Source organism: Penicillium griseofulvum, assembly GCF_001561935.1.
Source record: "Penicillium griseofulvum strain PG3 chromosome Unknown contig_10, whole genome shotgun sequence".
Classification (NCBI taxonomy): Eukaryota; Fungi; Ascomycota; class Eurotiomycetes; order Eurotiales; family Aspergillaceae; genus Penicillium; species Penicillium griseofulvum.
Genome location: NW_024467433.1, coordinates 458,818 through 482,478, shown reverse-complemented (window position 1 = coordinate 482,478; position 23,661 = coordinate 458,818). Strand labels below are relative to the sequence as shown.

At 47.5% G+C, this 23,661-nt stretch overlaps 9 protein-coding genes across 9 annotated transcripts; 3 read left to right on the top strand and 6 right to left on the bottom strand.

Annotated features, from left to right (window-relative positions):
- Positions 1-173: 173 nt before the first annotated feature.
- On the bottom strand, positions 174-3,377 carry PGRI_083670 (putative UDP-glucose,sterol transferase; the record flags this gene model as incomplete). Its single annotated transcript, XM_040796081.1, has 7 exons — positions 174-376; positions 453-591; positions 648-1,371; positions 1,417-2,184; positions 2,243-2,479; positions 2,534-3,170; positions 3,224-3,377. The coding sequence occupies 7 exons, from the start codon at positions 3,375-3,377 to the stop codon at positions 174-176; spliced, it is 2,862 nt and encodes a 953-aa protein (XP_040650619.1).
- A 771-nt stretch (positions 3,378-4,148) lies between these two features.
- PGRI_083660 (Homocysteine S-methyltransferase) lies at positions 4,149-5,099 on the top strand (the record flags this gene model as incomplete). The annotated part of the gene is made up of 1 exon (XM_040796080.1): positions 4,149-5,099. The coding sequence occupies one exon, from the start codon at positions 4,149-4,151 to the stop codon at positions 5,097-5,099; it is 951 nt and encodes a 316-aa protein (XP_040650618.1).
- A 457-nt stretch (positions 5,100-5,556) lies between these two features.
- On the top strand, positions 5,557-6,763 carry PGRI_083650 (Branched-chain amino acid aminotransferase II; the record flags this gene model as incomplete). Its single annotated transcript, XM_040796079.1, has 3 exons — positions 5,557-6,231; positions 6,283-6,531; positions 6,590-6,763. The coding sequence occupies 3 exons, from the start codon at positions 5,557-5,559 to the stop codon at positions 6,761-6,763; spliced, it is 1,098 nt and encodes a 365-aa protein (XP_040650617.1).
- Positions 6,764-6,885: 122 nt separating this feature from the next.
- PGRI_083640 (C2H2-type zinc finger protein) lies at positions 6,886-8,801 on the bottom strand (the record flags this gene model as incomplete). Its single annotated transcript, XM_040796078.1, has 2 exons — positions 6,886-8,726; positions 8,777-8,801. 2 exons carry the CDS (start codon positions 8,799-8,801, stop codon positions 6,886-6,888), a joined length of 1,866 nt encoding a protein of 621 aa, XP_040650616.1.
- Positions 8,802-9,197: 396 nt separating this feature from the next.
- Positions 9,198-9,809, bottom strand: PGRI_083630 (SGNH/GDSL hydrolase family protein; the record flags this gene model as incomplete). Its single annotated transcript, XM_040796077.1, has 1 exon — positions 9,198-9,809. One exon carries the CDS (start codon positions 9,807-9,809, stop codon positions 9,198-9,200), a length of 612 nt encoding a protein of 203 aa, XP_040650615.1.
- An 817-nt stretch (positions 9,810-10,626) lies between these two features.
- On the bottom strand, positions 10,627-12,315 carry PGRI_083620 (Major facilitator superfamily domain, general substrate transporter; the record flags this gene model as incomplete). Its single annotated transcript, XM_040796076.1, has 3 exons — positions 10,627-11,309; positions 11,367-12,157; positions 12,218-12,315. 3 exons carry the CDS (start codon positions 12,313-12,315, stop codon positions 10,627-10,629), a joined length of 1,572 nt encoding a protein of 523 aa, XP_040650614.1.
- A 1,476-nt stretch (positions 12,316-13,791) lies between these two features.
- On the bottom strand, positions 13,792-15,848 carry PGRI_083610 (putative manganese ion homeostasis (Fr); the record flags this gene model as incomplete). The annotated part of the gene is made up of 2 exons (XM_040796075.1): positions 13,792-15,447; positions 15,522-15,848. The coding sequence occupies 2 exons, from the start codon at positions 15,846-15,848 to the stop codon at positions 13,792-13,794; spliced, it is 1,983 nt and encodes a 660-aa protein (XP_040650613.1).
- Positions 15,849-17,197: 1,349 nt separating this feature from the next.
- On the top strand, positions 17,198-18,560 carry PGRI_083600 (Lipopolysaccharide-modifying protein; the record flags this gene model as incomplete). The annotated part of the gene is made up of 3 exons (XM_040796074.1): positions 17,198-17,329; positions 17,414-17,581; positions 17,655-18,560. The coding sequence occupies 3 exons, from the start codon at positions 17,198-17,200 to the stop codon at positions 18,558-18,560; spliced, it is 1,206 nt and encodes a 401-aa protein (XP_040650612.1).
- Positions 18,561-18,792: 232 nt separating this feature from the next.
- Positions 18,793-20,467, bottom strand: PGRI_083590 (uncharacterized protein; the record flags this gene model as incomplete). Its single annotated transcript, XM_040796073.1, has 4 exons — positions 18,793-19,199; positions 19,262-19,983; positions 20,092-20,411; positions 20,465-20,467. 4 exons carry the CDS (start codon positions 20,465-20,467, stop codon positions 18,793-18,795), a joined length of 1,452 nt encoding a protein of 483 aa, XP_040650611.1.
- Positions 20,468-23,661: the final 3,194 nt, after the last annotated feature.

The window sequence follows — 23,661 nt, the reverse complement described above, 5'->3', positions numbered from 1 at the left end:
TAGAAAAATATTTTTTAAGGACAATTGCATGATTTGATCCAGTTTATGGAACTCGTCCGCTATTAAAAAATTAACATTATGCTTATATGTACATGTATGCAATCCTTCCTTATGATACATGAAGCGACCATTAGTATGAGAGAGTTATGATCGCAGTATGGTGTTAGATCTCGTCAATAAGAGGCACGAAGTTCCTCTTCAAGGAGATTCCATTTTCTCACAACCTCCGCGCGTTCGTCGGGAGTAGATGCCTGCATATCTTCAATACCTTGCGCGATCCGAGACGCCATGATACCAAGCTCCTGGCTCCTGCCTAGCGATTTTTGAAGTTTTCTGCGAATTCCAACTAAGGGATATCCAAGGAGGCCCCAGAGACCTAGGTGAGTTAAGTTAGAATGAGATGCGCACGGTCAAAGAGCAGAGCGAGTATGGGACGCATAGCGTAAATATACCTGCTGGTGGTTTAAGGAAAACACCGCCAATTCCTTTCCCGATTCCCTTAACCATTCCTTTCGTTCCTTGGTGCTTCGCACCATATCGAGGCTGGGTGATCAAGCCCGTGATACCATAGTAAAAGCCATCTCGGAGTTCCTATGAAAGTTGTAGGGTTAGTTGGATCTTTCGATCACCGAGTATAAGAGACATACCGTTCCAGCTGCCTCAAGTCCACTCCGAAAGCCGATAACCGTCGGCGTGTCTTTGAGCATTGGGTCGTTATACATCCTCGGCGCATTGTGAAATCCCTTGGCCATGCTGAGAGTCAGGTCCGTTGGAAGCCAGAGTATACTTTTTAATAACTTCTTCGACATTCGACTTCCGTGAGTGCGTATTTCGTGTATTACACCTTTCCCGCTGGGGGACTCTAGATAGCTCAACAGTGCCAGCTGATCACACGGCACCATGCCTTGTCTCTGACCAGCGGCGCTAGCTGGTAAATTATGGTTCATTTTGTTATGTCTCGCGTTGTCGGTCTCGTTTTCATTAGTGTCGAGGCTTATCCCGTCATCAACATCATCATTATCATTGTTAAGTGATCGGCCGAGTCCTCGGCACTGGTCAGGCCCGTGGTACTCAGCGGGCTCACGATACTCAGCGGCGTCATGATACTGTTCCTCATCACTATCCACGTCTGACTCTTCACTTCTGCGATGTTTCCTCCATGAAAACCGTCTTGATGCATTAGACTGGGGATTAGACTGTGAACGAGTGTGACCTATTGCACGACCGGCAGTGACGAAATCTGAAAAGATGTCATAAGGGACCTCGCCGATCCCGGTCACAAAGTTTGCAAGTGCTCCGACTAGAACCTGAGCTCCTGCGCTGACAGGACCTACAGGATTGCGGTATGTGTCGTATTCCGATGCTCGGTTTCTAGACAGTTAGTGGTCTGGAAGATATTGCCGAAGATCAACCTACAAAGCAACTTTCTGCGGCTTGATAGCCCCCATTTCAACCAGTACCGCTGCGGCGAAAGCACTGAGCCCAATGGAAGTTTCCTTAATATGCCATACAGCAGGACGAGTCGGACATATTGCGCATCGTAAAGTCTTCATGTTAAGATGCCGATGAAAGCTGCGTACCCCATCCCGCGCCCCAGACTCTTTCTGCATCTTATTCGCAATTTCTTGTGCCTTCTCTTTCGTTGCAGGCTTCAGTGCTGTCTCAATCGCATCAGTCAACTTCTTAACTGTCAGTTGCTTATGAGGCACAGGTGCCGGCCCGGCCCCAGCCACTGCGACGATTCCTCCCCAGAACTGTTGGTCTCCAAAGAAGGGAACTATAATGGTCGGACGTCCAAGCGCAAGTCCTGCAGCAGTGGTGCCTGCACCACCGTGGTGAATCACGCATGATACGTGCTGGAATAACCAGTCATGAGGTACGCTGCCGACGATGAGGATATTATCTGGCACATCGACGTCGTCAACTCCGAGGTTTCCCCACCCTTTCGAAACGATTGCGCGCTGGCCGGCGTTCTGTATCGCCTCGAACACGATTTCCGTGAGTTTGATTTGGTTTTCTACCACAATAGAGCCGAATCCAACGTAGAGAGGAGTGGGCCCTGCGTTGAGAAAATCTTCGATCTCTTTTGGAGGCTTGTAATCTGACTTTCTAGGTAGGACGCTGAAACCGCAAATATCGATGTGGTCAGCCCAGTCGCGTGGCTTTGGCAGCAATGCCGGTGACCTGAAGCAAGCTGTAGTTAGTGAATAGTTCAATCTGCTGACTTAGGGTCATACCATACCACAGATATGAGAACGGAACACCGAGGCGCTGGGGCAAACTCGGCGCTGTGATCGCATCCAAGGGATCGAGTGCGAGACATCTCTTCCGCCACGAGTTAACAAGATCTCCCAATCCCTCCCAAATCATAATATCGACAACGGTATAGGATATGAGGTTTGCAACTGTTGGCTTGCAATCTTGCTGGTGGAGAACGGCTAAAGGATGCGGAAACGCCTGGGTAGCTGACCAAGGCATTCTAGAGGATTTCCATTAGCACGTCCCTCGATTTTCATGTCTGAAAGTGACTTACGTGAACATCATATGAAGTGGAATCCCCAGCCGCTGTGCGCAATGAATATGTCCCAAGCTGGGTGGGTTGGCGATTATTGCATCAGCAACAAATGGCCGTCGACGATAATCCACAGTGTCATTCCAAAGATCCTCCTTGATTTGATGTAGGTCTGTGCCGTCACCTGTTTCAATACATGATCTCCAACATCCATATATGATTTCTTTCATTTCGCGTCGGCGTTTCTGGATGGCACCGCTGCGAATGGTGCTGAATGCGGGCATTAAGGACGGATTTTGGACCATAAACGCCATCAGTTCCTCGGGGTCACCACCGATATTGAAGAATTCCAAACCACCCTCAAGTACAACCTCCCGGAAAATGAGATGTGTTGCTAGCCGTACGCGGTGTCCATGTTTCTTCAACTCTTTGCCCAGCGCAAGGAACGGTTGAATATCACCCCGAGATCCGATAACTTGGATGACGATGTTCAGCTTCAGTGCGAAGTCTTTGCCCTCATCTTTTGGTATTGCTTCTGGGGTCGGCTTCGCCTCTAGATCCTCTAGGTCTGGTCGTGCAGTTGCCGTTTGGATGCGATTTAATAGCCCTGCGAGTTGTGGCAGATGTTCGTTGATCTTTATATCAAGCCGGCCGTCACCTACAAGGAGCCATTGTTAGTCGCGGTTTATGGCGCTATACTTGATCACGAACTCAGGATTTTAACCCCGCCGTTTCGTCCTTCTCCATTATGTTTCCCCTCGCGGTGTCGGGTGGGGGACAAGGGGACCCCCTCAGGCCAGTCCTCCGATTGTATTGACCCATGACGACTGGATCTGGGCCTCATAGTTTCTGCTGCCGACTCCATTCTTGGCGATTGGCCCGATGTGGCCAAGAGTGAGACTTCAAGATTGGCAGGGTGGAGGTTTGTTCATGTAATAGAATATTTGACGGGATCAAAGACCATCGAAAAGAGAATATGGTCAACTTTACTCGATGATGTCAGAAGCGTCGGCAGTGTATTACCGCCAGTGCACCAGTTTGGATTCTGCCTACATAATTTTTATACATTGAATATAGTAATCACTACCAATGAAATCCAATCAAGTCTCATGAAATATTCCCTTTTTAACTCGATGATCCACAAAGCACAAAGGTCTAGTGGCGGTAATTGACTTAGTTCCCGGATCTTCCACTGGGGAGATCGCCGGGGCCTCGGGTCAGTTATGATTAGTCATATGATATGCAGCCATGCCCTACAGGGCTTCATGTATGAATTTATGTCGAACAGCAGGTATACAACTTACCTAACTGAGATCGTGTTCTATACATTTTATTCTGCAATTTCCATCGGAATTAATGCACATATTCTGGGAATCTGACGAACAAGGCATCCATCCTATTTCAGGATATATGCTTCACAAGTTTCTAACCCTAGCACAAGCAGTTCAATGTATAGAGAGATTCCTTCTATTGTACACAGTCCAATCTTCATTTCTTTAATATCGTGCCATAATATAGGGCGTGTATGGTATGACTTGACACGCCCTATCCACTAGCGCCCCACACTAAGTGTCAACCGACATCCCCATTTCTCCCCGCAAATCTCTAGTTTCTACAATTCACAATTCAACTCAAAATGGCCTCATCGACCCTTCCCCAATTGACCTCTTCCAAACTCTTCCTCACCGAAGCCGGACTCGAAACAACCCTAGTCTACAAAAGGAACATCCATCTCCCATGCTTCTCCGCTCTCCCACTCCTCAGCACAGAAGAAGGCAAAGAAACACTCCTCTCCCTCTACAAAGACTATGTAAACATCGCCCTAGCCCACTCAACCGGCATAATCCTCGAAACACGAACATGGCGCGGATCCCCGGCATGGGCTTCCCAGCTCGATCTCTCCATCCCACAGATCCTCGATCTAAACCGCACGGCAGTTCAAATCCTCCATGATCTCAGAGCCAAGATGCAGACTCACTCAACTCCAATCGTCATTTGTGGGACTCTTGGAACCCTCCAAGACGCTTATATCGATTCCACAGAGACAGTTTCCTTCTCTCAAGCGCAGGAAAATTATCGCGCTCAAGTTCAGGTTCTTGCCGAAGGTGTAGATATGATATCGATCATGACTGTGACGAACCTCAACGAGGCTACCGCAGCAGTGAGCGTGGCGCGTGAGTTCAATCTCCCGATTCATGTCTCGTTCAGTATTGAGACGGATGGACGGTTGCGAGGGGGGAGATCGCTTGATGAGGTGATTCGGGAAGTTGATCGTGTGACGGCGAATTATACAACTTATTTCGGGGTGAATTGTGCGCATCCTCGTCATATCATTATGGCTTTACGCGATCTGTCTGAGGATGTGAGGTCGAGGATTGGGTCGATTCGAGGGAATGCTAGTCTTAAGAGTCATGATGAGCTTGATAATTCGCTGGTGCTGGATCGGGGTGATATCTCGGTTTGGGTTCAAGAGACTATTGGTATTTTGAAGATGTTGCCGGAACTGAAAGTGGTAGGGGGTTGCTGTGGTACGGATGAAGAACATATTGATAGCCTTGCGGGAAGAATCTACTCTGCTGGTTGTTAAAAGCTAGTTGAATGATATCCACTTGTTGCCACTACTACACTACTGCCACATCCGCATGATAAAAACTTGATTGGTTGCAAGGAGCGTAGTAGACAAATTACCTGTTTGTATCTAGCCTTTCTTTAGTAGTAGTTACAGTTTCAATGGCTATTTTCTGTTCGGGGCTTCTATCCCAGTATGGCAGGCAGCCCTAGGAAGAACAGTATAGCCGTTCTTTCCTACCCCTAGCATAAAACAACTTCGAAATTACCGATATCTCCTAAATCTCTCTCTCCAATCTTTGAACAATGCCAATTAATGTGGGGCCCTTGGTGGGTCTATATGTTGTAGGGCGTGCCAAAGCGCCTTATATTGTGCACGCCCTACGCCTTACAACAGATCCAAATCTAGTCCGGCCTTATAATAGAATATAAATAATGAAACCCTCTACTAATCACTACTATATATCATCTCAAAAATGTCCTCTTCTACCTCACCCCAGGTCCAGCCCTTGGACGCCTCAAAGCTAACCTACACTTACACCACCAATCCACGCGATGTACCGGACGAAGCAACCAAAAGCAAAGACACAATTTGCACCGACCACATGATAACCGCCCAGTGGCAAAACTCCACCGGATGGTCAGCGCCAGAACTCAAACCCTACGGCCCCCTATCCCTCTACCCAACAGCATCCTGCCTCCACTACGCGCACGAATGTTTCGAAGGCCTAAAAGCCTACCGCGGCGACGACGGCAAACTCCGCCTCTTCCGCCCAGACCGCAACGGTATCCGTCTCCAAATGTCCGCAGAACGCATCTCCCTCCCCCCACCTCCCGGCGAGGAACTAGAGAAACTGATTCTCGCTCTACTGCACGTCGACGCGGGGAAATGGTTGCCGAAGCAGCGCGCCGGAGACTTCCTTTACATCCGGCCGACTATTATCGGGTCGAACTCGCAGCTCGGTGTCCAGAAGCCCAGTGAAGCTTTGCTGTATATTATTGTTGGATATATGCCGCGGTTGGATATGATGCATGGTGGGAAGCGATTGCTCACTTCGCCGCAGGATATGGTGCGTTCTTGGGTTGGTGGGTTTGGGTTTGCTAAGGTTGGGGCGAATTATGGGCCTTCTGTGCTTGCTACGCAGGATGCGGTGAGTAGGGGTTTTCATCAGGTCCTTTGGTTGTATGGTGATGAGGGGCAGTGTACGGAGGCTGGGGGGAGTAATTTCTTTTTGGTTTGGCGGAGGAGGGATGGGAGGAAGGAGATGATTACTGCGCCGTTGGATGATCATCTTATTTTGGATGGGATCACTCGTTGGAGTTGCATTGAATTGGCGAAAGAGCGACTTGGGGATGAACTTGAAATTACAGAGCGCAAGTTCACGATTGGTGAAGTGTTGGAGGCTTCCAAGGAGAACCGACTTTTGGAGTCGTTTGCTGCCGGAACTGCGGTAAGTTGCTGTCCATTGTTAGGGTTTGGTTGGATTTCAGATGCTCATATGTTTCCAGTGGTTTATTACCCCTATTTCGCACATTCGACACAGAGAACATGGTATCGATATCCCCATGGGGCAAGTCGATGGACCTGGGGAGATTACTGGGAAGATGAAGGGTTGGCTCGGTGATATCATGTACGGTCGCATCGAGCACGAATGGGCAACTGTAGTGTCTGAGAAAGAATAGATTTAGTCGAATAAGAGCAAATTGGGTAATTCAGTGAAGCAGTGTTTTAGATTGCATTGTAGGTCTCTTCCGGGTATCATATTTCTCACTAGTAGGGTGCATGTTCAAGATAATCCGACAGGTCAATTCTTCCCTTGATCAGCCCGAAATGTAGCTAACCATTCCGGGTGATCTGCAATAGTCTGATTCCAAGGGTCATCGGAATCGAAAAGGAGACGGCGTGCCTCCAGTTGAAACATTTCGTCTGATGGAACAACCCCAAGAGCCATCTGCTGCTGGGCAAAATGGCTCAGATGTAGTGTCAGGACCTGTGTGTATGAATCCAAAGAGAGATTTTGTGTTTTGAATTCACTTAATAAAGACGTCATATCCGGTTGTTCTTCATGAGGCCGGGTATCATTATCATGGTCACCCGATTCATTGTTGAATGTCGCCCGCGAGAGCATCTGGGAAAGATGATCTTGGACTTGTCCGTTGGTAGCAGAGAAAGGCACCAGTGTGTCCGATTCAAGTTGAATTAGGTACGGAGGTACGCTGTGAGTTACCTGCTCTGCAATCCAAGGAGGAAAGCCATGGTCGCCTTTCCAGTCAGCCATAGTCAAGCCATGACGGAAATGGAGGGCCAGGTGATCAGCTCGTTCCTCCCAGCTAGTAATTTGAGCATCACAAAATCCACAGCGTGACATGAAATCAGTGAGACCAATCTTCCAGTCGTCGACCAACGGAATATTATCAAGACAGTGGAAACGACGAAGGTGCTGGATGAGATGGTCTTTTCGCCGAAAGGTGCGTGATTGACTCTTCATGCAAGTTCCATGCTTGTGTTCATCAAGATGTTCTGGCGAAGGGTCCAGTTTGTTGCAATAAACGCAATGCGCACGGCCCGTTGATGGTGATATCACGGATCCTCCGAATGGTGCGCAGACCCAGTTTTCCAAATTCAAGTGAAGCGATTTTTCGTGTCGCGCCCAATCGTATTTAGTCTTGAATCGATCACAGCAGAAGGTACAGCAAAATAAACGCGGCTTACTTGCAGCCGGCTGTCTAGTTCTTCTTTTGCTTTGTGATTTCTTGACCGCGGTTGAGATTCGGCCATTGGTCTCCTTCTGCGTTGAGTTGCGGCTTCCATTTGATACTCCCGACGTAACTGATTGCTGGGATGAAGCACTAGCAGTGCTTCCACCGCTCGTTGTCGAACCAGGACGAGAGCGGGTCCGACGATATGCTTGGAAAGGGTTGGCAATGCGGTCGTCAGAGAATCCTGATCCACCATCAAGGAATGTACGGTCTCCGTTCAGTGAGCTGTTGTTATATGAACTCTGAACTGCGTCCTTGATCGCAGACAGAGAAGCAGGTTCATCTTCAGGAGGGGACTGCTGCCACCGTATGAGAGGATCCGAGGGGGTTGTATTTGTCGGAATGAAGACAGGGGTAGTCGCTCCACCAATCGTTTGAATATTATATCTGCTTCTACGTCTTGGAAGACCTCGGTCACGTTTATTTCTCAGCTCCTGTGGGGCTCCATTGAAAGGTAGCTGTTGGTTTGCAGACGGACTGTAGCCATTGTTCCTCATTGTGGATAATGGCTTTTCGTTGAGGGATAAGAGTCCGTATGGTCCACTAGCCTGGTCTGACACAGAATCATGCAGAGGTGGGCCATGCGAACTATCAGGTTGATCATTCTCGCCACCGTAGGTTTCGGCCCTTGTTGATGAATCGGCGTCATTGCCTGGTTGTGTTATCCAGTCTAGATAGTTTTCATCTAGCATTGGATTTACACCGGCCTCTGGTATATCAGGGACATCATATTCCACGACATCCTTGTCAAAAGAAGGCCATTGAAGAACGCCGTCTGCGAAAGAAAGATGATTCGGCGTGACATCGATGTTTCCCGAGGCGTCAGGAAATAATGTCAACAGATCAAGCTCGTTCCGAGAATCCGAAAGAGCGAATGGGCTAGTCGCTACTTAGAATAAGTTAAGTGATTAAGAAAAACAAAGATATTAAACATACAGTCGTAAGGATTGTCATAGGACATATTCAAAGCAGGCCTGACTCAGAGGATGAGCCAAGCACACGATATACTTATATCGGCAATTCAACTGAATGGAAGAGGATCTTGATATATGACGACAGACTCTATAAGATCCAGGACGGTATCTGAATTTAAATTTCCTTCATTGTATGAATTTAAGGAAGTTTTCCACATTGCCTGGCGAAATGCAGGTGGCGATCTCGGGACCTCACCAGGCGATCTCAGATGCTGACTAAGAGTTGCCAAGATTAATAGTTTTAGTTAGATGACCATGACCATACTTGATGGCCACACTATTTAGTCCTATATAGAACAGATTAAACAACTATTTGCCGATGTATATTATAGGTACACATTGCAGCCGGCGAACAAACCCCAAAAATCTCCGCGAACCCAATCTTATTGCGGCTCCTGAATAAAACCCTTACGTATAGCCTCATGAATCCCTCTTCGCCAAATCATCGCCATCTTCTTATATCCCACATCATTAGGATGCGTCCCATCAACCAAATCCCCAATCCGAGGCCCATCAGCCCCATGCATATCCACAAGAACAATTCTCCTCCCATCAGCTTCCTTAACCTTCACCAATTCCCTAAATTGCTCATTAACACATCGAACCCGGTCTTCAACCTCCCTATCCAAATTCGGAAGAAGAGTCGAAAGAACAACCGTCGAACGTGACATCGTCCATTGATATTCAAGCATATCACTCATACGCTCGCCAGCAGTCTCAATTTGATAGTCCTGGATGCAATCATTTGAACCGACATTGACTGTAAAGAGGTTTGGAAGGAATCTAGGAACGGATGTTTTTGCTTTATTGGTGACTTGGTCGATTCGGAAGCCTCGCCAGCCTTCATTGGAGTTGTTTTCCATTGAACCGGCTTTGCGAGAGCCGACCATTTCCACAGTATAGCCGTCTAAGATCAGGGTCTCTTGGAGGGTTCTTCTATACCCGTTGCCATCGGTGGATCCGGAGCCGTAGGTTACTGAGCCGCCTAGTGGCATTATTTGTAATCTCGGCTTGGTTTTTATTTGTGGTAGCACTATGTGATATATGAGTATGGTAGAGGTATAATGTGTAAAGAATAGTATACCATGGTAAGCTGCCATTTGGCCTATCCGTGGAAGATGCTTAATCTGACGAGCGATTATTGGCTCTGTTGCATTGATGCCGCGTGTGAGATAGTTGGTTAGTTTGCTGCATGATCTGCGAGTACGAAAATATGCCATAGTCGACGTCGATGTGCTTGGTATTAGAAAGTGCGACAGTGAACATTTGTTTGGGCATTTGGAATAGAGTCATGAAACGCTAGTAATTAATCCGTCCACTTGCCGGTCTCACTCGGCGAAATGGTCAGGATGCCGAGATATGAGGTCGGTACTTCCTAATTTTGGCCGAATATGTGAAATGGCTTCGCGGAATGTCAGCTTACGGTAAAAGAGGCGTTAAATCAAAATCATGTGACCCCTCTTGTTTGCCTATTCCCTCTTCGCATCCAGCAATGGAACTGACCACTTCCATTGATGGAGGCATTTTGGGTGTCCACCCACTGCGAAGGTCACTAATGAAATACGTTATGCTCTAGAATATTCTACGTGTCTAAATATTTATTGGCATTTCTCATCTTGGATTTACGAATAGAGAATTGCATAGCATATTGAAATAAAATCATATTCTAGTTAATGCACAGTATCATAGATATCACAATAAAGAATCTAGCACATAGAGCCATCGATGTAAGAGCCACGCTGAAAGCAGAACAATTGTCCGCAACAATCAAAAAATAGAAAGGAAATCGTAAGATATACTAAAACATGGGAATTAAACCTCAGTCTTAGTGCCGACGCTCTCAAGATGCGTAGCACCCTCAACTCTCTTCTCTCCGTCCATCTCAAGCTCCTCGGTGTAATTCAGCGAGGGAACCCAGCCAACAGAGTTCCAGGCACGGGGAACCTTAGCATAGAGCTCATCAACCTGCTCAAGGGAAAGACCCTTAGTCTCATAAATGCAGGTGTAAACAAACACACCGCAAATAAAGCAGAATCCACCCCAGATGAAGAACACCTTGGACTGGAGATTGGCATTTCCAGGACCGCTGTTCACCATGTATGGTGTAGCGTAGGCAATAGCCCAGTTGAGCAGCCAGTTGGTGGCGGTGGTGATGGACAGACACTTGGCACGAGCCTTGAGGGGGAACAATTCACCAGTCACGACCCAGGCAACAGGACCCCAGGAACTGGCGAAGAAGAAGATGTAGATGCACACGAAGGCGATGAGGACTTTGTTCGAGGCATCGTTGTTGACGGCTGTGCCCACGATTGCGACGATCAGTTGCGAGACGCACATTCCGACGGCACCGAACATGAGAAGAGGGCGACGACCCCACTTCTCGACCATGTAGAGACCTGGGAAGGTGGAGACGACGTTGATGATGTTGGTGATGAGGGTGATTGTGAAGGAGTTTTTGATGCCGGAGTTTTGGAAGAAGGTTGTGCCGTAGTAGACTGTGGTAGTTGGTTAGTGATGTGTAGAATGGGTGGGTTGGGGAGGATGGAACGAACAGATGAAGTTGACACCAGCGAGCTGTTGCAGACCCTGAACAGCGCAGCCGGTCGCTAGACGCTTGCCAAGGGAGCCGCGGCAAATCTCGAGGTAGGTAGCCTTTCCGAGACTCATTTCGTACTCGTGGTTGGCCTGGATTTCAGCAAGTTCGGCAACAACGGCGGGGTCGTTCACATCCATGCGGCGGACACGAGCGAGGGCCTTGCTAGCTTCTTCGTAGCGGTCTTGCTTGATCAGGAAACGGGGGGTCTCAGGGAGGACAAGCATGCCGACGACGAGGATGATGGCCCAGGCGAACTGGACGGCGATGGGGATTCGGTAGCAGCCAGTGTCAGTGCGATCCTTAGTGGCGTTGTTGACGATGGCAGCGAGGAGGAGACCAAATGTGATGGCGAGTTGGTAGGCGCCGACGACTGTACCACGAATCCATTTGGGGGCAGTCTCAGATTGGTAGAGGGGGATGGTTGCAGAGAGGAGACCGACACCCAGACCAGCGAAGAAGCGGCCAGCCACGAAGAGGGGGATGGAGGTAGAGATAGTTTGAAGGATGACACCGACGACGAACACAAAGGTGTCCAGGATCATGGCGATACGTCGGCCAAACTTATCAGCAATAGGGGCGGCGCCGAGGGCACCGAAGAAAGTTCCTGCAGAGAGGAGAGAGACGATCATTGATGATTGTGAGGATGTGACATCGGGGAAGTGATCGATCTCGTTGATGTAACCAGTTGAGAACATCTCTCGCCACTTCTTCATGGCGAGGATACCACTGATGGTACCTGTGTCATATCTAGATGACTGTTAGACGTGTCTTTGAGAATAGGAGTATAGAACTTAGAGCGGTACATACCCAAAGAGAACACCACCGAAGGCAACAAACAATCCGATCATGATAGCCGGGGCAGCAGAGCCCACGGCATCATCTGGCCTCTTCAAAGCGAAGCCCATTGTGAGTGTATACAGAAAGGGAGTTCAATCGAAGTAGGTGTATATGTATGAAGTAGAGAAGATGAGAGTATAGAAGAGTATAGGAGAGAAAAGTAGGAAGTAGAGTAAGTGGAGTAGAATAACAAAGAAAAGAAAGAAAAACCTGGAGGCCAACCTCTATTTGTACTTCCCCCAAACATCCTCAACCACATGGCCGCCCCAGAAATTTTCAGTCAACAAACCCCGAAAACAGCAAGTGCGGGGGGGTGGAAGCGAACCCTGGAAGGCGAAAAGTTCATTACCGGAGGGCATCCAATCCAATAGCATTCCCCATTTCTTACGGACATCTGGATGTTTTAGGCCTGGGGATAGGGTTTCAGCCGAAAGTGGAGAGACCAATGGGGTTTAGTGGACTCAGCCCCCGGAGTTGAGCCGAGATAGTCATTGGCCAACGCAGGAAATTGACTCGACACCGAGCCGAGTTTGTTTTTTTTTCTCCTTCTCTTCTATGAACCTTACTGTGAGACTTGTCTTGCACTCATAGACAATATTAATGAATTTACATAGTAAGGGTGGTAATGTAAATAGTCTTGCATCATATCATCAATAGAATACCTCGTGCAATGCGGCGTGGGGGACAAAAATAGCCCTTGCATGCCACATGACAAGACCCGAAAACGGGGGACCGAGTTGAGCCAATGCCGATCGGTACCGTCCCGGATCGGGAGAAAAGGCAACAGGCAACGGGCCTTGATTTTTTTCACAGTTTTTATGACATTTAGAATTGTTTTATTCTTGTTATGGAGTATAATAATTGAAGTGTATTATATTAGATGACGCACATACGGTGAAATATAATAAAATTTACTCCGTAGACTGTAGATCGTATGGTTTGAACTAAAATTCCCCCATCTTCCCCCTCACTCCAGTCCCGAGTTTCCCCAGGTACTCCGTACCGCGAGATTTCCAGAACCAACCAGACAGATGTTTATGAACCGGTCAGTGTTCACCGGAGCCGAATTGAGAAAAAGAGTGAAAACACTAATTTCCCCGTTCCGAAGTTTCACTTTTCCTGAAATTACTGGGGAAATACAAGACAAAGTTAGGCTAGTCCCGTCCAATGCGCTATTTTTCCCGAGAAGCGGATTGGACAGACAACCCGTACCTGGGAGTTTTTGCCCGACGCTAATCATTCCCCGGTGAATCGTCGGAGACAACCCGTGTCTGGCCAAGTCGGACACGGGGGACTGTTTGTCAGAAAAACGTGCCGGTCATGTGTTTTTCGCCGAGTGGCGTACAGCCAAGGAACTAAGAGAGCCTTGACCTTAGCCCATTCGACTTTTTGTCCTATTATTATCTCCTAGTTGATGGCAACAGGCCATTGTCACACGATACAGCAAAAACTAGAACTACGCCACAATCCGGCAGGCTCCCGCAAAATGCTTGTCTATTTTGTTTATGCTCGCTGAAGAAAAAAAAAAAAAAAAATCGGACTAGCTACCAGCGCCAGATCAGGATGAAATACACAGTCAGCACTACTTGCGCCACAAATTTGACGAAATGGTACAGATCCCGGACGATGAGTGACACCGTCGATCGGGAGCGGGTAGCCGAGGCGGGGCGCCATGCAGCCTTGTCCTTTGAGGCAACGGCTTCAAAGTGATCGTCTGTACCCCGATAAGCATCTTGCGGGGATTGAGTACCGGGGTAGCGGGTGGAGGCTGTCATGCCATTACGGCTGGCTAAGCCACCCACCGATGAGAGGGTAGAGCTAGACGCACCGGAGGTGTGGTGCTGGTGTGGGAGAGGACGGCGCTCGGTGAGGGGGAGAAGGGTGCCAGAGGGGGATGGTTCTGGGGTGTAAAGGATGCGGTAGATGGAACGGAGCAAGAGGATGAAGACGCTGAGGCCCAAAATAGTAAGGTAATAGAAGAAGACTCCCAGCTGGTCTGGAAGGATACAGAGGTGGTTCTGAATGGTGGGTGGTGTGCCGTCTTGGAGGGCTTTGCCTGTCTTTGGGTCGATAGGATTCCATAGACTGGTGAGTACAAAGCCCGGGTGGCGGACTCCCATCGCCCAGGAAATGCTTTTCACTGTGATTTCGTTGGGCGAGCCATTGAATTCCCGATGGGACACTTCACAGTAGTCATGGTCGTCGCCGGAATACACCTGGACGACATTGGGTCCTGCTTTGGAAACCAATTCGGTGGAAACGGTTTGCGTTAGGACATTCTGGTACTGATAACCTCCCGCAATTCTCAGAGAGTTAGGCTCGTCCTCTGCCAGTTCCTCGTCCGATGAAGATGGCGGGTAGCGTTCGCGAAGAGGACCACATGGAGTGGCTGGCTTGCGGTACAGAGGGACATGTGTGAGGATAACAGTAGGAAATCCGACGCCGGCTGGCTGAGGCTTTTCATGGATGACAGGTTCGATGGCGTCAACGACACGATAATCAAACACATTAAGGCCCTCGGTCTGGTTTTGGAGCATCCGCAGCTCCTCCGTTTCCGCCTTCGCCTTGTGGATAGCCATCTTATCCAGGAAGTCATCTGCATCTTTCCAGATCGGGCGTTGAGGACCGCTTTGCTCGCCAGCTGTCGGAGAGCTGCCCGTCAATGGATCGGGCTGATCCATCGCGCTCAGAGAGGGAGTGTCCACTGAAACGAAAGTATGATTCCCAATAACATCAACACGGTTTGGGTTTCCAAAGAAGGATTCGAATCGATCACGGACAGGTTCTTGGATGCCATTACCGAACCCAAGATCATGATTTCCAGGTAGACTAGCAATCATTCTGCGTCCTCGCCCATCGACAGGTGGCGTCACTAATTTCACCCACGGATCCACGAATATCTTAACAAATCGCATGTACTCCTTCTTCCAAAAGGAGTCCTTATACTTCTTCCACTGCGCTTCAGGACTGCTACTGGTAGCCGTGGCCCATTCTCTGCCGCCGTCGAAAAGGTCGCCAAGAAACAGCACTGAGTCCGGCTCAAGATGATCCTGTATCAATGAAAATGACCGTCGCATATATTGGTCGGTGTATTTGACAGTCAACGTCGACACAGGCCATGGTCGACCGGGATAAGTGTGGGGATCAACGAGTTGGGGATCGGCGATAAAAGCAATATGGTGTGGTGTGGCGCCTTGTGGCTAGAGACATTCAATCGTTAGTACCAGCTAAGACAAGGGAACATAATTGCGACAGCATGCCACTGTCAACTTACCCAGTCCTCCCAATTGTCCCAAAGGCATCTCTTGATGCTGTCCTCAAATACCGTCCGTTCGCCCCACCGAATCGAGAACATCCATAGTAATATAATGGCATTAGGTATCGTGAAGATGCGTTTGACAATGTTCATTGCGGCTGTCTTAATCCCCTCACCCTCCTGGTTTCTCCCAATTCCCCGGCTGCCACTCCCAGGAAGCCATTGTTTTGCTGCTGGGGGAATGGAGTCCCACGCGCGACTGAGAATATTTTGCGATCGCAAGGGCTGTTTCGGGTTGGAGAATGGAATGGAAGCACCTGTGTTGCGTGGATAGGCGAACGTCATGTTTGGCTTAGCTTGACAGCAAGACTAAGTAGGGTGACAGGGTGGCTTGACCCCGGACAAGACGGGGCGAATGTTCAATGAAAGGAATGACTGGTCATGCTCTTGGCATATGACTGAAAAGAACAAATGAATGAATGAATGAAATCAAGAAAAGAAAAATTTCATAACATGTTGTTCAATTTGAAGACAGGGGTTTAACAGGCAACAAGTTAAGCTTCGGGGTCGAGATGTGTCGATCAACGGCGGTCACGTGTGGGATCCTTGTCAAGAATTGAGATTCTGTAAAGATCGCATGGTTTCTATTGGATCAACGATAATACTAGCTACGCTGTAACGTATTTCACTACCGAGCTGCGCAAACCACCGAGATGCGCACACCAGAACACATATAGTGGCATTTCACGAGTATTTGCACCCCATACTTCCATTGTTGACCGCCTTGGCTATACCGCCTTTTGATTACTGCTGATATAGACCCCACCCGCGTAGCGTAGCTAGATGAAATGTGGGTGGATGCAAATTTCTTCCGGCAGAAAATAGAAGTACCTGGGTGTAAATACATATACTCATGAAATATGACTGTAGTCAAAGCGATAAATTACATTATGATATTTCAACAACCCGTGGACGGTTGTCCGTATGAGTCTTTCCTTCTAGCTTAATGCCTTTTATATGATATCTAGCCACTTACTAGGGTTTAGGGGATCTTAATAAATCAGTGGCTGAGATATATATATTTCTAGAGTTTAGCGATGTATTTTTCGATACTATAACAATGCAAGTTCTCGACTTATTTTAAACTGATATATGATACTAAAAATGCTTATCAGTTACTATCAGCGAGTAATGAGATTAAATCAAAGCGTTAAAAGTTATTTTCATCACAAAATTTGCTTGTTTGTATTGTTTGACGACCCTCGGGGTCGGACACTCGGACCACCCTAGTGGCGGGGCGGTCCGAGGGTCGTGAGGGTCACCCGCGGGTCTCTGCCAGGTCTAAATAGAGTGTGATAGTCGATAATAATAAAGTCCTATATTCCTATTTCTAGCTCTATATAGAATAATGTTTTCTAATCGTACTATTTATAGATTATCGGGATATAAAGCATGCAGGTGGCTAGTATACGTATATGACTCCTAAAGCGAGATTAGGGCGAGCGCTAGCTCAGCGAAACCGATTTAAACTAGGCTTACAATACGTTACATGTTTGTTATCTAATAGGTAATATTGGATCCTTGTCACTGCGGTTTTCCTGCTCAGGAGACGAGATAAACTCTCGTCACCACCGCCGCGTGAGCCCGGCTTGTCACTTTTTTCAGTTTCTCTAGATAGTACTCTTACTTGTTGGATGTCTCGTTTCGTGGAACCGTACCTTCGGTACTTCGAAGCCTTCATGGCGACCACCAAACGCCGCATCGTTGTGATTCTGACCCCCATCCTTATCCTGGCTGTGTTCGTCTGGTACCGACAACCAGATATCGTTCGAACTGTGGACAATGTGCCAACGCGAACGCTTTATTATGGCGGCCTATTCAACGGGACATGGGATTACTAACGGGACAAGGATAACTTGCTGCTTAACCACGACGAGTGCGCGCAAGCATTTCCAGCGCTCTTCGATGAAATCGAACGAGCAAAGCGCGACCGTCAATCCCGCCCGATAACCTTGAAGGAGATCGACTCGATTACACCCAGAAACGGGTATATCCGAGCAATGATATACGACCAGCAGGTAAGCTAATGGACATCCCGCCCCTTTCGGCTTACGGCTTTGAGAAATTTTCTAAAACTGCATCTTCCCCCAGCTTTACGTGATTGCAACAGAAGGCCACATCTACTCTCGTGAAATTGCTACTCTTCATTCCTTGCATCGAGCTCTTATATCATCGCCCGAAAAAGTTCCCAATATTGAATTCGCCTTCAATTCAGACGATCGAATTGAACCAGTTGCTCTCTGGGGATATGCTCGCCAGGAAGAAGACTCAAATATTTGGCTTATTCCCGACTTTGGATATTGGTCCTGGCCGGAGACTAAAGCCGGTTCGATGAAAGAAGTTGTGATGAAAGCCGAATGGGCCGAAGACGCCGGAGGTCTATCATGGCCTAAGAAAGTCCAGAAGGTCCTATGGCGTGGTGCAACAATGGGATTGGAATTACGGGAGAAGCTGATAGAAGTTGCATCGAGTCAACCGTGGGCCGACGTCAAAGCTTTGAATTGGAAAGATCACGAAAGCATGACTAGCGATCTCAAATCAATGTCTGAACATTGCGAGTACAAATACCTGGCTCATACTGAGGGTAACTCATACTCTGGTCGCCTGAAATACTTGCAAAGTTGCAGGAGCGTGATCATAGCCCATGAGATGGCCTGGATACAACATCAACATCCACTCATGCGGTCTTCAGGACCTGATCAGAATTTTGTCACAGTCAAGCGCGACTTCTCAGATCTTCAGGAAAAGATCAACTGGCTGCAAACACACGATGATGATGCCCAGCGTATAGCGAACAACAACGTGAAGACTTTTCGGGAGCATTATCTGACTGAGGCGGCCGAAGTTTGCTACTGGCGTCGCCTGATCAAAGCTTGGGCCGAAGTCAGCGACTTCAAGCCTGAATTTTTCAAGAAGGAAAACGGCAAGAAAGTTTGGAGGGGACTCCCGGTGGAAAGTTTCTTCCTGGAAAGAAGGCTGGAATGGGAGCCTTACTGACCAAGTACATCGGAGAAAGATCTGCAACGTGTCCTTGCTTTATTCCTTTCATAATAGCCATTCTGGATATAGTTATTTGGTGCAGACGCAATGATAATAGCTCTTCTCACAAACAAATCTTCGTCAAATTATTCGACTACACATAAAATATAGCAAGCTATTTCATACCAAGAAAGTATAGAATACATAGAACCTAGATACACATTTGGTTTATTGATAGAAGTCAATACAATCAATTCAATCCGACCGGAATCTCTGACGGTTCAGTCCAGTTACCAGCGGCATCGGAGTCTCGAACCTGCACGGTGAGATCGTGTCCTGAAGCCTGGTAGAACAGCCACATTTGCTGCACTTTGCCTCGAAACCCAGGAGACATGCTAAACTTCCCGTTCGAGATTCCGGTTGCCACAACCATGCCAGATGGTGTACTGGCGGTCATATTTCCAAAGACTGGTGTACCAGTATTTCCTCCGTCCGCATGCGACGAGACATCCGCGATATAGGCTTCATTCGGATACTGATATGAATTGTTTAGCTCTCGAATGGAGCCATTTTCATCACCGTAGTATATCAACCTGGGAAGGCCCACTCCAGATACAGAGAGTCCTGATTCAGAGTTGACAGTTGGCCCAGTAAGATCTGCAAAAAGACATTTTGTTAGAACGGTAATGAAATGTTAATAAATAGGAAACTGAACTCACCAGATCTCCACCCAATAGAACTTGAGTTCGAACAACAATCAGGACACACTTGCTCCTTCAGTTGTGACGTCGACTGCTGAACGTAATAATACCTCCACACGCCAATGTCAGCGTGACCAGCGAAACCTGCATTAGTTTTCACATCTGCGATGAGCTCCTTATGGCTCCATGTATCAGTTGCTTGGTCCCAGTACAGGATGCCCATTTGATCACCAGCTGGGGCGCTGTATAAAAGCCACGCTGAAGTACCGACTGCACAGTCCCCAACATAGACGACCGAGATATCTCCAAAATCGGAGGCGAGGACGCTTAATTGACCTAGTGTACCATTAAGCCAGGAATTACTCGCATGATTCCCTCGTGTCTCTTGTAGTACATTATTCTTGTCCACGTAAAAGAGATTGTACCGAATGCTGTCCCCTCCCCAGTATGCCGTAATAGGGGATCCAGTTCGAGCATCATTGGTAATGTATTGCGAGTCATGCCACTGCGAATTGTTGTAGACAACTTGGCGGATATCCCCGTTTGAATGTTGGTAGAAGACGACGTAATTCGTGCCTGTGGTATCCTTTGTTGTGGAGAATGTGAGAGAGGTGACGCTGGTACCATTGTAGGCCCACGCATCGTTGACATCGCTGTTGGTTGAGCGACCGCCGGTGGGCGACGGGTTGAAATTGTTGGACCCAGAGGTGGCTGTTTGCGTGGCAGCTGTACCAGAAGGGCTAAACATGACAGGAAAATGTAATGTATTAGTGATTATGCACATTTCAGTCGATACTGTACAATCTACAAGGGAACAGAAAGCAATGGATTGATTCAATCATGAATACCTTTCGGTTGAGGAACTCTGATTCCTCTTTCCAATAATTCCGCCGGCCGTGGATGCAGCAATCACTATCGCCAGCAAAGCAAGACCACCGATTAGGATCCATTTTTTCCTCTTACTGAGAAATGTCAGAAGTTTAGGGTAAGTCGGCTGCTGGCGATTAGAAGTATCCACCCCAGAGGGCAGACAATTCAAGTCGACCCCGCCTGGGATAGGATATTTCGATGAGTCCGGGATAAAGATGAAGGGTAGGTCGGGATTCGAGTTTCTGGACACAGCAAACTGTGGTGCGCTGTGAGGATCACATTCGAGGTACTGGCGTTCCTGTTCATCATTATCAGCTGATAACTCCCTGCCTTCAATGAAGAACTACGAACCATGACTTAAAGGAGGCAGAAAATGAAATGCGATGATTCAATATTGCTTGTTATTCAACGGCAAGTAAAGCATATAGCGAAGTGAGGTAATAAGTAACGTCGATAGTTGAGCGAGATTTGGGAAAAATGTAGATTACCCTTCCCCCTAACGCCATATGAACAAGGTCAAAGTAACCATATCAAGTTCGTCTGTTTGCCCCAATTTGAGGACTTTTTGGGAGCGACAATTTCGGCATATTTACACCAGTGTGCCAGCCAATTACCCGCCCGCTCTAATCGCTCAGGATCTGCTAGTGTTTGTTCCTAGTGGTTTCAAGGGTACAACAAAAATAGGAAAGGTGGAGGCTTGTGAGCCCCTAGTGATGTAGTATTACTCCCTGTAGCGCCAGCCTGTCTGTATAGGGCATAGTGGCCAGGGCCGCTAAAATCAAGAAACCTGAATTACCATTACAGGGGCCCGTGCTTGTCTGAATATTTGTATTTCTACTATACAAATCCATACATCGCACGATTCTTCGGCGGTTTATACCTGACTTCAGTCTATAACTAAAACCCAACAACTGCCTTATTGTTTACTCTACTAATATAAGCTCGTTATATTTAGTTTTTGGCCAAATTCAGGCTAAATTAAGGCACCAAGGCCACAATGCATTGCATTAAATCCGAAAGTGACCCTGGCTATTACGCCCCCTGCGTAGGTCTAGGTCACATTTGCCGCCCTCCTGCACGCTCGTCACGCCGTGTCACAATTTGTAAAGCCCAGGAAGCGCTAACTAGTTAACTAGTTAACGTATTTCACTACCGAGCTGGACACACCACCGAGCTGGACACCCCACCCAAACGCGCCCATAAACGTTAAACCCTTCTTCTTCAACCACCCACTATGCCCCCAATTCGCTCTCAAAGCTCTAGAAATTCAATAGAGAAAGAGGGTAGGATCTTATTAGCTATTCAGGCTTTTAAAAACCAAGAAATTAGCTCTGTTCGTGAGGCAGCACGCCGATTTAACGTTCCGAATTCAACCCTCTCTACCCGCCTCCATGGGGTAAAAAACCGCGCAATTTCTCGCGCCAATTCGTCTAAACTTACAGATATTGAAGAGGAATCTCTTCAAAAATGGATCCTCTCTATGGATTCTCGTGGAGCAGCCCCCCGACCTTCTACAGTACGAGAAATGGCGAACCTTCTTCTTGAAAAGCGCGGAACTACCCCGGTTCTTTCGGTCGGCGAAAATTGGGCTACGAAGTTCGTTAAAAGATATCCTCTCCTCTCCTCCCGATTCTCGAAACGGTATAACTACGAGCGTGCGAAATGCGAAGACCCGAAAATTATCGGGGAGTGGTTTAGTCTTGTTCAAAAAACCATTCTTCAATTTGGGATCGACCCTGACGACGTTTATAACTTTGACGAGACCGGTTTCGCGATGGGGTTAACAGCTACCGCGAAGGTTATAATAAGGAGTGAATACTACGGTCGGCGAGCACTTTTATAACCTAGAAATCGAGAATAGGTGACTATTATTGAGTGTACAAATGCTTCTAGTTAGGCCCTCCCTCCGTGTGTGATTTTTAAAGGTAAAGTCTTTATTAAATCTTAGTTCGACGGCCTCCCGGAGGATTGGCGATTTGAGGTTAGTCCTAATGGATGGACCTCTGATAAGATTAGGATTCGCTGGCTTGAAAAGCTCTTTATTCCTACTACTTCTTTATATATAAAGGGGGGGTATCGGCTCTTGATACTCGACGGCCACGGAAGTTATTTAATACCGAGATTTAACGAACTTTGTGAGAGAAATAAGGTGATCCCGATCTGTATGCTAGCGCATTTATCGCACCTTTTACAGCCTCTCGATATTAGCTGTTTTGCGGTATTAAAACGTGCGTACGGCCGGCTAGTTGAATCAAAAATGCGGGTCGGGATAAACTATATTGATAAACTTGATTTCCTCGAAGTATACCCCTTCGCACGAATTGAAGCCTTTAAATCGGAGACTATTAAAAACAGCTTCGGCGCAGCCGGTTTAGTCCCTTTCTTACCGGAGAGAGTGATTTCGAAGCTTGATATTAGGCTTCGAACCCCTACCCCCCTAGTCAGCTAGGGTAGTGATTTAAGCCAGAATTTTATCCTAAAAACCCCCTTTACAGAGAAAGAACTACGTCGACAGGCTTTATTAATTAAAGCTTTACTTCGTACAAGATCTCGAAGCCCCCCTAGCCCATCAGATCGTGTATTAAACCAGCTTGTGAAAGGCTTCCGTCTTACAATGCAAGGTGCTATCTTACTCGCCAAAGAAAACAAGGAATTACGCGCCGCTAACGAGAAGCAGAAGCAAAAGCGAGCTAGATCTAAGAGGCAGATCCCCGCCGAAGAAGGCCTCTCAGTTCAAGAAGCATCTGCATTAATTATGCAGCCGGTGGAAGTAGTTGAAGCACCTACCCCCGGTCCCGGTATACCTGGAGAATCGGCTTTACAACCGCGTACAAAGCCACCCCGAGGGTGTGGAATATGTAGGAAGCCAGGACATAGAAGAGAGACATGTCCAGATAGATGATGATTTTAGTTTATTTAATTTAATGGTGTTTTGGTTGAGATAAATGCGTTTAAAATTAGTAGGTTGGGTAGGGTGTCCAGCTCGGTGGTGTGTCCAGCTCGGTAGTGAAATACGTTAGTTAGAAGGTTAGTTAGTTATAGTTATAGTTATAGATGGATAGAATATATAATCCCGAGAAGTCCTCGCTTCTCAGCTGACAAAAAGAACCCTCATACTTTTATATGCGACCAGCACTCGCTGACTCGCCTAGCTTCAGGCTCTCCTGGACAAGTGGGGCCTGCGAGGAGACGCAAACCCTGCAAACCCCTCGGGATAACAGAATGTCTACTTTAATTTTGATATTTTGAGATTTCCAAGGTTGGTTTTGAATTAGAAATAAGTAGAGATACATGAAAATGCGGTCCAAAGGATACCGGTGTATGTCCGCAGATGCATGCCTTGCCATGCATGTCCCAAAAGCTGGCCAAGGGAGACTACCATTTCCAAAACCAGACAATTAATATGAGGGATAGGGCAACTCTTTGTGAATCTGCCCGAACAGGTGAAGATAAAAGATAGGGTATCTGATAGGAAAAACCGTAGGGGTGAAATGTTTAGGGGTGCCAAATGAGAAACGAAAGTGTGTGGGAAGTCACCACAGGAAGGC